The 16,815-nt window shown below is 51.4% G+C and overlaps 1 protein-coding gene across 2 annotated transcripts in view; it reads left to right on the forward strand.

The window, feature by feature from the left end:
* Positions 1-16,815, forward strand: part of LOC309680637 (protein argonaute-1) — a 61,287-nt gene that overhangs the window by 10,741 nt on the left and 33,731 nt on the right. Inside the window, exons 6-20 of one of the 2 annotated variants that reach the window (XM_082494303.1) lie at positions 114-248; positions 553-640; positions 2,275-2,422; positions 2,753-2,872; positions 3,653-3,775; positions 4,235-4,368; positions 5,639-5,823; positions 5,991-6,150; positions 6,444-6,534; positions 8,660-8,854; positions 8,970-9,104; positions 10,005-10,106; positions 10,940-11,139; positions 11,586-12,070; positions 13,611-15,806. The exons of the other annotated variant lie outside the window; for it this stretch is intronic. Of the exons in view, the coding sequence (XP_082350429.1) occupies positions 114-248; positions 553-640; positions 2,275-2,422; positions 2,753-2,872; positions 3,653-3,775; positions 4,235-4,368; positions 5,639-5,823; positions 5,991-6,150; positions 6,444-6,534; positions 8,660-8,854; positions 8,970-9,104; positions 10,005-10,106; positions 10,940-11,139; positions 11,586-11,694 (1,925 nt within the window). The 3' untranslated portion in view covers positions 11,695-12,070; positions 13,611-15,806. Of the gene's footprint in view, positions 1-113; positions 249-552; positions 641-2,274; positions 2,423-2,752; positions 2,873-3,652; positions 3,776-4,234; positions 4,369-5,638; positions 5,824-5,990; positions 6,151-6,443; positions 6,535-8,659; positions 8,855-8,969; positions 9,105-10,004; positions 10,107-10,939; positions 11,140-11,585; positions 12,071-13,610; positions 15,807-16,815 lie in introns of those variants that run through there. 2 annotated transcript variants of the gene reach the window in all.

Below are 16,815 nucleotides of genomic sequence, written 5' to 3' on the forward strand. Positions count from 1 at the left end.
GGAACTGCAGCGGTGGGGCTGGGCGTGTATGGGGAGGCTGGATCCGGCTGGCTCTAGGGCCAGCTCCATCTGCTGGGAGAGAGCAGAGACACATCGTGGTATCTATCCCACAGTGTCGGCCACCGCCTTCTACAAAGCCCAGCCTGTAATCGAGTTCATGTGCGAGGTGCTGGACATCCGGAACATCGACGAACAGCCGAAGCCCCTGACAGACTCGCAGAGAGTGCGTTTCACCAAGGAGATCAAAGGTAGAGCCCCCGGGGAGTGCTGGGGACCTGTCTCCAGCCGGGCACTGCCCCAGACACCAGCCATGGCTTGTCTCCCACTCAGCCCCTGCAGCAAGGTGGGGGGTACAGAGGTTGCACATTTAAAATATCTCCTGGGGCACCATGTCTTCCCTTGTCCACTTCTCAGGGCATCTGAAAGCACGTCTGCTCTGCAAATGGGTAATTATTTGAGGAAGGTGTTGGTGGTGTCCCAGGGAAATTGGGCAAAGGGGAATCGCTCCCACCTTTACCAGTGACTCTGCTGTGTCTCCCTGTCTTGCATCAGGTCTGAAAGTCGAGGTTACCCACTGCGGGCAGATGAAGAGGAAATACCGCGTGTGTAACGTTACCAGGCGGCCAGCCAGCCACCAGACGTAAGGCGGGTGGGAAGATGCCCTTGTTGGAAAAATCTGAGCTGTTCTCCTTTTTAGCAGCTGATGGTGTCGTTAGGGAGAGCTGGAAGGGAAACTCCAGCCTGTGATGGCAAAAGGAGATGTGTTTGGCCCTCTGCAGCTGCTGTGGGCGCAGCAGCTCACTCAGCTCCATGCCATGCGTGGTGAAGGCAAGCGGGATGCAGGGGCGGGTGGGAGTGCAGAGGATGCTTTGTCTGGCAGGCGGCGCACTGCAGCGGGCGGGAGCTAACATGCCAGAAATTGTCCTAGTTTTTACCTCCAAGTTTGGTTTTCTTCTTTCTTAAAATAGACACTGCTGAAGCAGAAGCTTTGTCAGGGAATGAAGCGATTCCCTGCCTTGAAATTAATTGCATGTGTCTGGGAGCAGGCTGGGCCTGGGCACCCCTCTGTGTCGGGGGGCTTCCCTGCAGCCCCCCGCGGACAGGGACAGCAGCACCGTGGAGGTGGTGTCCTCAGCACCGAGCTATTGGGTGCCACAGCCCACAGGTGTTTCCAGGGCTTATCACTGGGGTTTGCCCTGGGAATTGACCCCAGGAAAGCTTGTAAGCAAAATGGGGTTTGAGGCAGAGGCTTGGAGGGAGAGCAGGCGGGCCCTCCAGACCTCCCTGTGCAGGCAGCAGTGGAGCTGGAGGGGAGGGGGGGGTGATGTTTTTCAGGTTGTTTGCCCCCCAGGTTCTTGGCAATGTTGCTGGAAATTTTGCCAACAGTTTAAAAAAAAAAAAAAAAAAAAAAAAACCAAGAAATTCTGGCTCGTGCTGTACAAACCCAAGTGCTGGCAGAAAACCTTTCCTCTCAGTTCTTGCCTGATACCAAACATCAGTGCCTGCGCAGGCCAGTGCTGTCAGGTTTCAGAGCCCCCACTGAAGGGGGCGCATCTCCCTTGCCACAGCCATGCTTCCTCGTCGCACAACCCCATCTCCAGGTGTATCTCGTTGGGGTTTATGTGCCTGTTGCTGTGTACACCCCACTCACCCCATGCTCCAGCATCCTTGGATCCCAGCCCTGGGGCCTGCCGAGCGCAGGAGGAACACGACACCTCGCCAGGGTGTGCGGGCTGGCTCTCCTGTCTAATTTTGGCTCCATAAAGACTATCGGGTCAATTCTTGATTTTCATGGAGCTTGTTAAGGAGCTGGGAACAGCTGGTGCTGGGTGAGGCTGGGTATCACATGCTCCAGCTATGGATGGCGTGGCACCCCTCAGCCCTGCCACCAGGAAGTTTGATTATTTTTTTCCTGTGGTTTTGAAGGGAGGTGCACCCCTACTGCCCCCTGCGCTCTGCCCACCCTGGAGCTGCTGCCCCATACTGGGAGAGGCTGGTTAACTTTTGCCTGGAGCTCAGCTCGGCTCCCAGGGAAGGCATCCTCCCTGGATTAATGAGAGCGAGCTTTATTTAGGGACCTGAGTCCCACACTGGGATCAGAGTATTCCTGACTCAGTTTCTGAAAATACCACTGTTGTGCTTTTTATTTTCTTTTATGGTAGCTTGGAGTGGGAGCCTGCTGGTTCCCTCTCTTCCCAGTCAGAGTAAGTAGTGTTTGAGGTTTGGAAGTGCCTGTTTTGAGTAGGTGCATCCTTCATGTCCTGCCTCTGCCAGGTTTCCCCTGCAGCTGGAGAGTGGTCAGACAGTGGAGTGCACAGTGGCTCAGTACTTTAAGCAGAAATACAACCTGCAGCTGAAATACCCCCACCTACCCTGTCTCCAGGTTGGCCAGGAGCAGAAGCACACGTACCTGCCCTTGGAGGTGAGTGTTGGCTCTGCACTGTTGGGTGCTCTTGCTTTTGGGCACTGTGCAAAGCAAAGGCTTTTGCTGCCAGATGCATGACAATGTTCTGCAGCTGATGTGTTGTGGGCAGTAATTGCCTTGATGTTGACCTGGCAAGAGCCAATTGTAGTAAGTGAGGGAGGAGACCATGCTGTAAAAATGCCATTTTCCTGCAGCTGAAGGCTCGGCACCTCCAGCTGGGGGCTGGCTGCAGGGCCGGAGTGCCATACCCGTGGGGCAGCTCAGCAGGGCTCCCCCATGTCTCATCTGTCCCTGATGAGTGGCTGTTCTCTCTCCCCTGCCATGCAGGTGTGTAACATCGTGGCAGGCCAGCGGTGCATCAAGAAGCTCACAGACAATCAAACGTCAACCATGATAAAAGCAACAGCCAGGTCTGCCCCAGACAGGCAGGAGGAAATCAGTCGCCTGGTACGTGGCATGAGTCCCTGGGGGAGATGGGAGGGACCACATTGGGGCTGCAACTCTGATGGCTGTTACAGTGTCGTATCTGTGATGAACCTTGTTGTGGTCCTGCACTGGAGAGCTGCAACCTGCTCAGAAGATGCTGGTGGTGTTAATGGCTTGGTTTTATTGCCCTCTTCTCACTGAATCCCTGGCCAGAGATGCCTGCGTGCATGTCATGGACACTTGTGTAGAGGACCCCAGCTAAAAGGGACTGTGGAAACTCATGTACATCAAATTCAAGTCTTCGTGCTGATGGAGTTAGAGAAATTACTCCGGCTCTGGGTGTACGTGGGGACTGTGCGTTGTGGGGCTGCAGGTCAGCCTGGGGCGAGCCAGGGGAACCGATCTCTTGACAGCGGCCTGGCGGGAGCTGGTTAATGGTGCTGTTGTTACCCAAACTGATGTCTCTGGGCTTTCAAAGCTGGGGACATTTGATATGCCTTCTGGTACTCTTGATAACAGTCTCTTGCCAGACTGAACCTTCCCACTGAAGCCTTAAATCTCGGGAGCGGGCTGTGCTCTCGGTTGTATTGGTCAGTGTGTTCAAAAATCAGGTCCCTATGGGTCAGTTTGAAGGGCAGAGTTTGGCTCTTTGTGTTAAACCACTTTCCTTCCCCTTGTGGAGAGGACTTCAGCTCTGTAGAGAACATGACTTTAGGTGCCCATATATTCTGGCCAGCTGAAGCTGCATGGGATGCAGCAGTTGGTCTCGCTCCCTCCCATGGCCCTTCCTTCCCTCTGCAGATGAAGAATGCCAGCTACAACCTGGATCCGTACATTCAGGAGTTTGGGATCAAGGTGAAAGATGACATGACGGAGGTGACGGGGAGGGTCCTGCCAGCGCCCATTCTGCAGTACGGAGGCAGGGTAAGCAGGGCTACGCTGCCCGGGTGTTAGGCTGCCTTGTGCAGAGAGATGCTTTCACACCAGAAAATGCTGTTTCTGAACAAAACTTGTGCTACCTTCAGGTTTGTAGGTTAGAGCTGGAATTTTTTATCAGAGCACCTTGGGTTTGGGTTTTTTGATATTTTTGCAATATAACTGTACTGAAGGCGTAGCCAAGAGTCATTTGGTGACAAAAAAGAGAGATGCTCAGGGTAAGGCAGCTCGGGTGAATTTTCTGTCACCTTTGAGGAGCTGAGATTGTGAGTTGCCCATTGCCATGCGCCATGGCAGACCCTGGCAGTGCAGGGAGTTGGCTCTGGCGAGGGCATACAGCTTTGTGATGGGGAGCACAAGCACGGCACGTGCGGGTGCTCCCCAGGGGCTGCTGGCGCGGGGCCGGGCAGGACGCGGCAGCGCTCTGACCGTCTGTTTGCCTTGCAGAACCGGGCCATTGCAACTCCCAACCAAGGCGTGTGGGACATGCGAGGGAAGCAGTTCTACAACGGCATTGAGATCAAAGTCTGGGCGATTGCTTGCTTTGCCCCGCAGAAGCAGTGTCGAGAGGAGGTGCTGAAGTAAGGAAAGGGGCAGCCCGAATGGGTGGGATGATGTGGGGGAGCTGTGGCTCGTGGTGTGGCCACCCTGTTGCTCCCAGCCTGGGGCTGCATGTCTTTCATCGTCGACACTGGATCTGAATTGCTCATTGTACAAATTTGATCCAGGTTTGGGCTGGGTGTTTGGTTTTGTTTCTGTTAGTTTATCCAGAGTGCCTGACTGTTTATCCTGGCTGCAGACAGTCTCTGAGCCATTGTAAAGCCTGCCAGGTTGGAGTGAGCACATCGGCACTCCAACACGTGTGAGCTGACAGTCAGGCTCTCCTTTGCATCAGGTAGCTGCAGTATCGTGATCCGATACCGCCATCCCTGAGGCTGTGTTGAACTCTTTGCAGCTGAATCTCCTCAGAGAGTTGGGGTTGTGAGGCATATTTAATGAAAAGTTTCCCCAATGCCCTATCTGAATTAATGTAATTCATGTAGGAAGCATCCTAACTTGCCACAGGTTTTTATTACAGAGAAGTCTTAGACTTTCTGAAAGGCTTTGGTAGTTTAGAGATTCTCTGCTTCGGTAGCAAAGTGACACAGAGCGGGGACAGTTTTTTTGATGTAGGGGAGTGGTCACCATAGTTTTGGATTCTGCTGGGGACTCAGGTTTCTCCAGACTGAGAGTGGATGCATCGAGGCAAGCATTTTGTGTGCCTCTTCTCGGTGTTTGGCCCGGTTAACGTTTGGGATGGTTTGGAGCAGCTCAAAGTCTCTACATCTGCAGTAACTGGGTGGAGATGGGAGTGACACCACACTCCTGTGTGACCCCTCTAGGGCAGAGCTGGGAGCCCCGTGCTCCCTCTGGCTCTCCCTGCATCAAATTTATGCTTGGCAATCCAAAAACCCAGAGTGTGGCTGAGCACTTTGTCTAGTTTGGTGAGTGAAGGCTTGCATCATCTTTGCAAATCATCTGGAAATCGACTGTCCCCAACAGCAGGTCTGCTCCCCACTTCTCCAGCTTTCTGATGGAGAACAGCTCACAGCTCCATCACTCTTCAGGAGGAGTCAGTACCTGGGTAAGAGAGTACCAAGAGGGGACGGTTCAGCTCTAACATGTTGGTCTTGCATTTCCCATGCTGTGTGCTTGTTGGATGCTGTAAAACCACAGACGTGATGATGTGGTGTCTCTGTCCTGTGCTGCAGCACTCCAGCCATGGGTCCCTTCTCACTCGGTGGCCGGGGCGTGAGGCAGAGCAGCCGTGTGGAAGGGCTCAGGGCTGAATGCTTCTCCTCCCGGGCACAGGAACTTTACGGACCAGCTGCGCAAGATCTCCAAAGATGCAGGGATGCCGATCCAAGGCCAGCCCTGTTTCTGTAAATACGCCCAGGGTGCAGACAGTGTGGAGCCCATGTTTCGACACCTCAAGAACACATATTCGGGGCTTCAGCTCATCATTGTCATCTTGCCAGGGAAAACACCAGTGTACGGTGCGTCTGGGGCAGGGGCGAGCAGGGAGAGGAGAGGGGCTTTGCCCTGGCTCCGCAGGGCTGGCTCTGCTCCTCCTGCGGTGTTTTCTCTCCCCGTTTCCGAGGATGCTGCTGGAAGCGGTGTGTTGCTGATTGCCTGTGTGTTCATCTGCTTCCTCTGCCTGCAGCTGAGGTGAAGCGTGTTGGGGACACCCTCCTGGGAATGGCCACGCAGTGTGTCCAGGTCAAGAACGTAGTGAAAACCTCCCCACAGACCCTTTCCAACCTCTGCCTCAAGATCAACGTCAAGCTTGGCGGGATCAACAACATCCTTGTGCCTCACCAGCGGTTCGTACAGCTGCTGCTTCTCGCAGCTTTGGGCCTTGTTTCCCAATTCCTGGCTTTGCTGCCTGCCTGGCTTTACCTGGGGAAGAGGGGGCCTGTGGGCGGCTTTGTAAAGTAGCTCTTTGAAGCATAGATTTGCAGCCTGTCTGGCCTTGTAATGAGCTGTTGATGTGCCCAGGCCAGAGCCCAGCGGTTGGGAGATGTCCTCTGTGTGATCTGCTCACCTCCATTGGGCTGTGCATCACCCTGAGATCGCTCTGAAAGGCTGACTGTCGCTTTCTCTTCTCTCCCACCAGCTCTGCCGTCTTTCAGCAGCCGGTGATCTTCCTCGGGGCCGATGTCACTCACCCGCCGGCAGGAGATGGGAAGAAACCCTCCATAACGGCTGTAAGTTCCCTGTCCGGGGCCAGGCTCGGTGCCTGAGAGCCCTGCAGGGATGAGCTGGAGCGACACTTGTGTGTTTGTAAAGGGGCTGTGCCGTTACTGCACCTATATGGGGCCACATCTGAGCGTGGCCCCATGCTCTGTTAGGTTTTTCAGTCCCACTCACAGGGTGGTGGGTCCCTGATCCCCTCCTGCCTCCCCGCAGAGGAGCTGCGGTTTTGGGGAGCCGCTGGGAGAGCTGGCAGCTGCCAGCAGATGGGGCTCGTGATGTGCCAGCCCCCACAAGCGCTGTTGGACAGGGTGTGCAGGGAGCTCGGTGCGGTCACGGGAGTCATCCCTGGGCATCCCAGTCCTGCAGTGCATCCCTGGGAGGGACCTTCCCCAGGTGGGAGAGATGGGGAGAACTGGGGTGACAGGGCTGCTTCAGAGCCTTTTAGGGAGGAGAATATCCCTTCACCCCAAATGAACAATGAGCATACACCAAATGAAGTGCCGATTGCATGCTGGTGAGGCTGGGTGGCAGCTCGGGCCCTTTGTGGGGCTCTAAGATGTGTCCTTGTGCTCATGGAAGTGAAGGAAAGTGTCAGGTTCTCATAGCATCTGTTTTAATTAAGCACGTCAGCATTTTCCTATTAAGTTCTTAACTTTCCAGGACTCATAGCTCAGGTTTTCCTTGGCATGCAAATGCGTCTTTGCAGGAGTGTTTTTTTCTTAATTAGAAGGGGTTGGGAAATGCTTTTGGCTGTTTGCTGTAGGTGTGGGTGGGACAGAACAGTCTGTTTCCTGGCGGCAGCGCTTCCCCTCTGAAAACATCTTCTGTGGTTTTTCTGTGCAGGACCACTGTAAGGTTTTTTTCTTAATTTTTATGAAAGCTTTTTTGAAACTGCAGGGGAGGAGAAGGGTAGAGTCTTCAGATGGCCTTGATCTTGTCCTTGGTGTGTTGTTAATCAGACAATAGAAAGGGGTCCGTGGCTGAGGGCAAAGGAAACATTTCTGTTGAGCACATTGGCTCTGCTGGTGCCACCCAGACCCTAGCACTCCGTTTGTGAAGCAAAAGTGAAACCATTGCTGAGGGCAGGAGTAGCAGGCTAGACACCGTTGAGGACGTGGGGTCTGCAGCACTTTCCCTCTGCTCAAGGGGACGTGGACCGTGCAATGCAGCGAAGCATTAGTCTCCCAGCACGGGCCAGCACCTGCTTTGACACCCGTGACTCACGCTGCGCCCCCAGCCCTGCGTCACGGCCGAGCCTGGCTGCTCTCAGCCTCTGCCCTGACGTCTTTGAGGTCTCCCCTCCAGAGTGTCCGGCTGCGGTGGGAACTCCCTGCTCAATGGCTGCTGCGTCGTGACTCAACCCTGCCGTGTCCTCGGGAGGTGGCAGCGCCGGCAGGGCAGACTGTGGCTGTCTGGGGCAGCTCTGCTGCCTGTGGCTGAGCGAGGGCAGGGACGCGATGCCGGCAGATACTCTGTGCAAATGTTGACCTGGTTCAGTCACCTTTTGGGCAGAGGGTCTCTGGGCAGCTCGGGGTGGGCAGGGCAGCTGTGCCGCAGTTGGAGGGGTAAGGACCAGCCGATAGCAGAGCTCCCTGGTGTTGCTGTGATACAGAGCTCAGCAGTAGCTGTTACAGCAGCAGCACTGCAACTGCAGGTAGGGTTTTGTACCCTGGGGGTGTCGTTGCCCTGGCGAAACAACAGAGCAGAGTTTGGGGTCACACAGTCCTTCATGGAAGCCTCTGGAGTGAGGGATGGAGGGAGAAGGGCTTAGGCAGGTGGAAAGGGCAGCCCTGCTACCCCCTCTCCCCTGTGCTTTTGGGCAGGAGGGGTGAAGCTGGGGCAGAGCAGCAACAGCCCCCACAGCCACATCGCTCACTGGCACCAGCTAAGTTGTCGCACTGGAAATTCCCATAAACACCACAAAGGGCAAGGCAGAGTATGAAACCAGAGCGTGGCCATGACCAGGGATGTCCTTTATGGGCACTAGTTGCCTGTACAGTGTTTGCTGTCCCATCTCTTGATCTGTGAGCTCGGGCTCTGCCGACTGTGGGTGTTGGAAGCAGGTGGAGACTGGGAATGTCCCATGTCCCCTCCATCCTTCCTGTTGTAACACGTGGGCCTGGCCTGTCTCTCTAGGTTGTGGGCAGCATGGACGCCCACCCCAGCCGGTACTGTGCCACGGTGCGTGTGCAGCGTCCTCGCCAGGAAATCATCGAGGACTTGTCCTACATGGTGAGGGAGCTCCTCATCCAGTTCTACAAATCCACCCGCTTCAAACCCACCAGGATCATCTTCTACCGCGATGGCGTTCCCGAGGGGCAGCTCCCACAGGTGAGGACCCTGCAGATGGCCATCAGCCAGCAGGGCTCCATGGGGTTCCCTAAGGGGCATGGAGTTGTCTGGGTGCTGGCATGTCCCCTCACTCTGCCTGTACTTGTCTCTCCAGATCCTTCACTATGAGCTCCTAGCAATCCGAGACGCCTGCATCAAACTGGAAAAGGATTACCAGCCTGGCATCACCTACATTGTCGTCCAGAAAAGGCATCACACCCGTCTCTTCTGTGCAGACAAGAACGAGAGGGTAAGTGCTGTGGGGTGCCAGGGCCAGAGGAGGTTGATTCATCCCCGGCCTTTAGGAAGAGCCAGCTTTGACTTTGCCGAGGGGAAAGCTCACCACTGGCAGGCAGAGAGCTCTTTCTTGAATGAAACGTGCTGCTCGGTTGCCTCCCGCGTCCATGTGGATTAGGCTGCTTCTAGAAACCCAGACAGCTGTTTGCTGTTATTATGAGTTACTGGGTGCTGATGATCCTGGTGACTCTCTTGAAATAGCCTCTGTCAGCTTGAAAACATCTGTTGTTTTGGTGATAGCTGTAGCCGCTGACGTGACAGGATGAATAACCCCTTGCTCACAGCTTGTTCATGTGTGCTGTGCAGTAACATTGACTGCTGTAGCTTTTCCTAGATTTGATCTAAATTCAGCGGTTAGATCTAGTCTAACCAGACTCTGGCTCTACCTGAGCAGGACGATTTAATCTTAGGAACTGAGGATAGTTTTTGATCAGGGTGCAAAAGCCCCAGTACCTCGAGGCAGAGACTCTAGCGTACACTCTGCAGAGATCCCTGGAGTTTTGCTCACTCAGTCCTCGTTTCTGCAGTAGGGTGGGTCAGTGCCCAGCTCTCACCCTGCCTGCTTTTCTTCTGATGCCCTTTGCTATGTCTCTGTGTCATGCCTGGTGTTGATGCTGGCAGAAAATGCTGGCAAGCTTGGTTGGGCAGGGAGCAGAGCGCGATGAGCTGCTCCTGTCCCCCCTTAATGGGCACTTGGGGAGCAACTCTGCAGGGTGCTCTTAAACTGAGACCCTGAGATGGGCACCCTGCACGGTGGCCCTGGTGCAGGGCTGGTGTGTCACAGCCGGTGCTCTGGGCAGCTGGAGATAACCAAACTGTGCAGTGCTTGGGTCTCTCTTTCTATTCTCTGTAGATTGGGAAGAGCGGGAACATCCCAGCAGGAACAACAGTGGATACAAATATCACCCACCCCTTTGAGTTCGACTTCTACCTGTGCAGTCATGCAGGCATTCAGGTACTGCGCTGCAGAGCTGGCTGTTGTGCTGCTGCGGTTTTCTTCGGCTGTTGTTGCAGACTGCGCTCTGACCTGCCCCTGTCTTAGCCTCCCTCTGGCACCAGAGACATCGGCAGTTCGGTCCAAGCTGCCGTTGTGGTGGTTTGGCGAGCAGGTGCTGGGATGGCACTGCTGGTGCATTATGTGCATGTACTTGTTTTCTCTCCTGGAGCCAAGGATCTCTCCTCTGAGATTTTCTTCCTTCAGAGCGGCCAATTCAGCAGCTTGTCAGCTGGTGTCTGAGCGTGCTGGGCTCGCTGGGGCGCCTGGTCGTCAGCAGGGACCTGTTGTCTGGCTGTGGGCGGGAGAGCTGGGGCCAGCCGTCCCTGGAGCGGGCGGCTTGCTTTGCAGCTGCCTTTCTTCAGGCAGCCAAGATGAGTCAGAAACCATACTGAAAAAATTGCACTCATTTAATCTACAGCTGCTTCCGCAAGGGAGGCTTTCTGGCTTCCTCTCCTCCTGCAAGGGCAGCAGGGAGCTGGGCCGGTTCGGTGGGGAGCCGTGATGCAGTGGGCTGTGCGGTGTCAGGAGCTGGGGTGGCAGTGCAGAAGCACTGGCAGTGCCTGGGCACGGGGCAGCTGCATTAATGCTGGTTTGCACGTCAGTGCTAAGGGCTTTCCTGCCTCAGCGCCTGTGCACTTGTGGGGTTCTCAAATTAGGGAAGCACAGGCATCTCTCCTGCCCCGGCTGTCTGCTGGGTCGTTTTGATCAGGGAGGGAGTGATGAGGATGCCAGGTAGCTGCCTGCATCTGGGTGCAGGCAGCACTTCTCACACTGCCCCCTCTTCCTCCCAGGGTACGAGCCGGCCATCCCATTACTACGTGCTCTGGGATGACAACCGGTTCACCGCGGATGAGCTGCAGATCCTCACATACCAGCTGTGCCATACCTATGTGCGCTGCACCCGCTCAGTCTCCATCCCAGCCCCGGCGTACTACGCCCGACTGGTGGCGTTCCGAGCGCGATACCATCTCGTGGACAAGGAGCACGACAGGTGAGGGGGCTCTGCCTGCAGCCCCGGGAGGGCAGACCCCAGGGATGGGCAGGGGACACGAGCACCCTCCCTTGGTTTTTGAAAGTGCCTGTGTCAGAGCAGCGCTGCAGCAGACCCTTTCTTGGGGGGAGACCCATGCGTAGCTGCATACTCTTAGGTCCCAACCGAGGGGGAACTGGGGGTAAAGGAGGGTTAAATCCCATCCTGAGCTCATCCCGGGCCTGGAGGAGCATCCCTGGGGTGTTTGAGCATTACCAGCCACCTCGAGGTGCCGGAGTCTCTACCATGCCAGGCACGGTCACCAGCACGTGCAGCATCCCTGTACGCTGTGGTGAGATATCTTCCTGTGCTGCCAGCGTTCATGGACCCTGATCTCCAAGGGGGTTTCTCAGTGTTCCTGAGGGAGAAATATGAAATAATTATGCAGTGATTTCCTTGATTTTCAGTGGCGAGGGCAGCCATATATCTGGACAGAGCAACGGCAGAGACCCCCAGGCCTTGGCAAAGGCTGTGCAGGTTCATCAGGACACTTTACGTACCATGTACTTTGCTTGAAAGCCTAACTTTTGTTACCTCACTCAAGAAAGCTTTCAGATTTGTAGGAGCCATACAAAAAAGGAAGCATTGGGACACCTTGGTTTTTTTCCAATGAGAAATCACTGCAGGGCAGGCAGCGTCGATTCGAGGCGGGAGACCAGCACCACGGGACAGAAAGATCCAACACCTTTGTAGGATTGGAAGAGACTGATGATTATTTTTTTTAATTTTTTCTGGCTTTGCAAAATTTTGACCTGACCAAACACATGAAGGCATTCAAGGAAGGGATAAAACTCCCAGGAGGCGGAAGCAGGTTTTCATTTTTAAGATGCAATACTATAGACTCCTGACTGTGAAATGGCGGATTTGGTCCTCCGTTGCCCACCAGGCGCTGGTAGGTATTTTTTGTGGGGGTTGGGGGGAGGGGATTTTTAGAGCCTTAAAACAGAAGACTAGATTTATAAAACTAATATTTTAGAATACGAGATGCTTTAACGGGTTAAGGGGAAAAACAACTAGTTTATAGGAGAATTCTAACACTAACAGTTCCCCGCCCCCAAATAATTCCCCCCATATAATGTAAGGCACCGTAGCACTTAGCTCAGAACTGAAAACTGTCTTCCTTGTGTTAAAAGCTAGTTAGCTGCTGCCATTTGAAGCAACAGTCACAGACTTTTCCATGGGTGAGTGCCTTACTATGATGCTGCAAAATTTCAATGTTTTTAATCTTGTAAGGAAAATAGTAATCTTGTCTTGATGGTGGTCCATATTTCCATCGGAAGGAGTTAATTTCTATGGTCCTAAGTTGCAGTTTGTGTTAGATCACGACCTCATGGTGGTTGAACTCCATTGAAAGATGTGCACTTTCATATAGGACACGTTTAATAGCTGCTGACCCATTTTTGTTTCCAATGTACTACTTGTTATTTAAAACTGTTTCTGACAAATGGGGGCATCTTCATCCCATGAGGACAGAAATTGCTATCAATTTTTTTCTTTTTTTTTTTTTCTGAATTTTTATGATGGACACCGTGATTTTTTTACTAAACATTATTTTTATACGATACTGAGTCTGTTGCCAAAATACACAAGTCATTAACATGCTCAGAGTTTACATCACCGCACTTCCTGAGGCTGTGCGCTCACGCCAGAGATTTCTAACGTTTCCTGTCCGATGAGTGTTACCAACTGCAGTCCGTGCAGCGCCGGGTACTCCTCAGCGCCCGTCTCCCGTGTGCATTCAGCCCGTGTCTGCCCGGGTCGGCTGCTTTCTGAAGTACCGCGAACCCCAACTCCAGCACCTCCAAACTGTCACCCTCTCTGCTGCTAGGTTTTGCTGCTCTTTGTGTCATGATATCACTGATCTCATGCACAGGGTTTTTTATTCTGAAAGCACACCAGATTTGTTCCGTAGACAGAATGATGAAATCCTTGTTATTGTCATGGGGGAAACTCCTACTGATTTGTGTTTGTAACAGGAAAAAGCCTTTTTCCCAACAGTAACATAGTGACTGCTTTTCAGACTCATTTTGCTGCACAGTGACCGTTACGCACAGTGGGGCAGTAGTAGCAACTCATTACCAATATCATGTGGGCAGATTATCTGGGATTTTTTTAAATGAAAGTGTGCACAGCGCTTCCTTCAAGAGAAAAAATGATGCACGCACTCCTACCAAGCTCTTAAAGGGAAGAGCTCTGTTATCGTTTTACTGCCAAACGTCAACGCGTTTCCAAGGCAGATCCACCACGAGCACTGCCCCTTGTCAGTACGCGTGGATAGAAGCACACTTTTTTGTTTTGTACTTTCTGATGTTTAAACTTGCCTTGCCTTCATGAAAACCATGAAGGGTCATGTTGGCCCATTGATCTGTCCTGACACCGGGAATTCACTCTACCTGTTTTCTTTTTGGGCAATGTGTTTGTGAAAAATGAAGACATCGATATGCTATGCAAACTAAGTGCTGAGCCCACTGATGTCACGTTTTGTGAAGATCCTACGTTTAGCACAGTCCTATTTTTCCTCAAGACTACAGTATTTGGTTCATATTCTCCTTTGCACCTTGTGTCAACCTCCACTGCTGTATATCTGCAAGGTGACAGGGAGGAGACCAGGAGCTATTCATGGTCAGTAGGGTAGTGAACTCTTAGGAAGGCTTTTAGAGAGTAGGGAATGCATCAACACTAAGTGTCAACATGAGAAGCCTACATTCCTATACACAAGTGCCTGCATAGTGACACAAATTCAGCACCTCTCCATCTCATCCTCAGAACTCTGGCTTGTGTTCATTGAAAGCAAAACGATCTCAGAGGGGCTGCACCTGCTCACCTTGTGTTAGAAAGCCCCTCGCTAAGAATAAAATCGGGGTTAGGGTCAAGGTTCTCTCTGCAAATCAGTTTGTTCACCAGCATTACAACGGAAAGCACCTGGCCGCTGTTCTGCAGCGAGGGGCGAAGATATTTTAGTTCCTAGTTTTTATTTTAGTGTTTTAGTTGGGTCTAGAATTCTGAAATGTCTTTTAGTAGCTGTGGCATAGCGCGTGCCATTTTTAACCATTTGAAAAGAGATAGTGTGGGCATTTACAGAAACAGCTTGTTGCTCTGTAACAATTTTTTTTAACCTTGAGACTTGAAATGTAAAATGGACCTTTAAGATTTGCACTCATTTGTAAGGTGGCTGTTCATAGAAAACTATGAATGAAGACTTGCTGATGTAGCACCTACTTTTAACAGCAATTTTAACTACACAAAAGCTTCACAGCTTCTGAAACTCTCAGCTGTTGACTTGCAGATCGTGTTCTGCCCTTATTTCACCCTCTGCTTTGGGTTTTCACGGTTTTGAACAAATAAAGCCAAACTCAGTAGCTGCTGTGCCCTTTAAGCCCTATTTCCATTTTGAAGAAATTTAGAAGGGGTTTGAGTTACCCGCATGTTTTCTATAATGGACTATGCACTGTACCTTCTACGCGGCTCCAGCATTCAGCATTTCTACCCTTTTCTTGTCTGAGATGCAAACAAATAACTGCATGTTGAGGTGCTGTGCATTTTGCTACCCATAGCGGATAGGTGTTTACCCCGATACATATCAGGACTTGTAGTTAGCTGCAGACCCCACACGGACATCCCGAATGGCTCCCGAGTCTCTGCCTTCTCCGTGCGCACGTGTTCCTTCTGCAACTGGAAACATCGCCAGGTGCATGCAGTTTTGTGGGAAGAGGAGTAACTTCCATTTACCTGTCAGTTGTTGAATGCTGTTTGTTTCTCTTGTCTCATATCTGAACATAATGGGGGGCGAGGGGGCAGAGCGGCCCTCTCCCCAGAGCTTCCAGGGGTGGCCGGGGTGTTCTGGTACTCGCAAGCGCACGACCTGATGTCTAGTGTCAAAAAGCCCAAGCATTCAACGTTGCCTCGCGGAAGGTTTTCTTCTTGGAAAATTAGTGTGAAATAAAAGAATGTGATTCTTTCAGGAAGGAAAGCCTGACAGCAGGAGAGCAATAAACAAGTGAAATTCATATCTTGCCTGAGTGATTTGCACTTCAATAGTTGTGAAAGAAAATTTACGGGACTCCAGTGCTTTTGTGTTCAATTTCTAGCCCCTTTCGTACCTCCTTTATAAGAGCAAGTGTTGAACTGTACATAGGGTGTTTACAAGACACTCTGTTTAGGTTGTTATTTTTCTTGTGGGGTTTTGTTTGGTTTTTTTTTGCTTTAGCTTGAACTCTGTATGGTCCATTTGTTAAATAGACGTGAACAGTTGATGTACAGTACTTACTAAACAAGCAGCAGCACAAAACTTATTTTATTAAGAAAATATGGCTTATATTTTAAAGGTTGAATATCATTTTTTTTTTTATGCGTGGAATTAAGACTGGTAAAGAGTAACAAAATCCTTGGATTAGGCCAAAAGAAAATACTGTAAGATCATAACCACCTCTTTATTAAAGAAAATGGTATGATGAAAGAGCTCCAGAACATTGTATTTATATTTGATTTGACTTGATTGCCTTTGTGGATTTTTTTTTTTTTTTTTGCCTTGGTCCTGAATTTTGCTTGCAACTTTGACTTTGCAGTCCCAAGTGTCTGTTACCCTGTAACTGTTGGCAGAAGACCTAAATAAAAGCAATGTGAATATGTTGGGGTGACACTCCTGAGTCAGATTGCGTGGGGAACGTACGTGCGCAGTCCTGGACGCTCACTCGAGAAGGGCTTGGGGACAAATGGTGAAACACTGACTGGAGCTGAATCGCATCAGATACTGTGAAGGATCCAAACCCCCTCGCTTTCCAGATTTCAATTTAATGAAACGCTTAAGTGAACAAATCCATGCTTAAAACTTCTTGGAATATGGTAGCCAATTCCACTTTTTATTACAGTGTCATCTATCTGAGAATTGACTTCATTTGAGCTCCTTGGGTTATTAGATGTCAGAAGTGTACATCAAACTATGCTGCTTCTCCAGCTACCTCCTGTGCTTCAGGGGCTATAGAAGGCCATTGGTGCCAAGGTGCTTTAAGGACAGATTTTGGACTTCTTTTGGGTTGGGGTTAAACTTGATCCTCTGGGCTTCTGTACAGTGTCATGTTTTACGTTTCCCAGCTTTGGAATTCCTTGCAAACATCCTACAGCTTATGGTTGTGTCTCAGGGCCCAGCACTGGACCTTGTTTGCCATCCTCTGAATTCTTTGGGTCTGCTTGTGCTTTACCTTGCAAACGTGTATTGACACACCTTTAGACAATGAATTATTTAGCAGTTGAACTGTAACTGTGGGGTTTTAAATAATGCTGAGCAATTTTAAGGAAATACTTGCTAATGGCATGCACGTACTTGCTAGCTAATTTACTTGAACTGTAGCACGGAGAATGTGTTGTGCTCAACTGAGCACCTGTACAGATTCTGCACACATCCTCCTGCTGGTTTTAATGTTATATCACATTTTCTTTAAATTCTACTATATAACAGGAATATTTTGCAGTTTCAAGGGGGCTGTTTCTGGGACAGAGGTATAATAGAAAATTGGGCCTTGTGCAGCTGAGTCTGAAATCCTGGAAAACAGGTTGGGCTCGTGGGTTTCAAATGTTAGATTGGCATTTGAGCCCTGGCCCTCGGTTCTGGTTACAGTGTCCGAAGCTGCAGAGACAGAA

The sequence above is a fragment of the Vanellus vanellus genome (assembly GCF_965231255.1).
Source record: "Vanellus vanellus genome assembly, chromosome: 22".
NCBI classification, from domain to species: Eukaryota; Metazoa; Chordata; class Aves; order Charadriiformes; family Charadriidae; genus Vanellus; species Vanellus vanellus.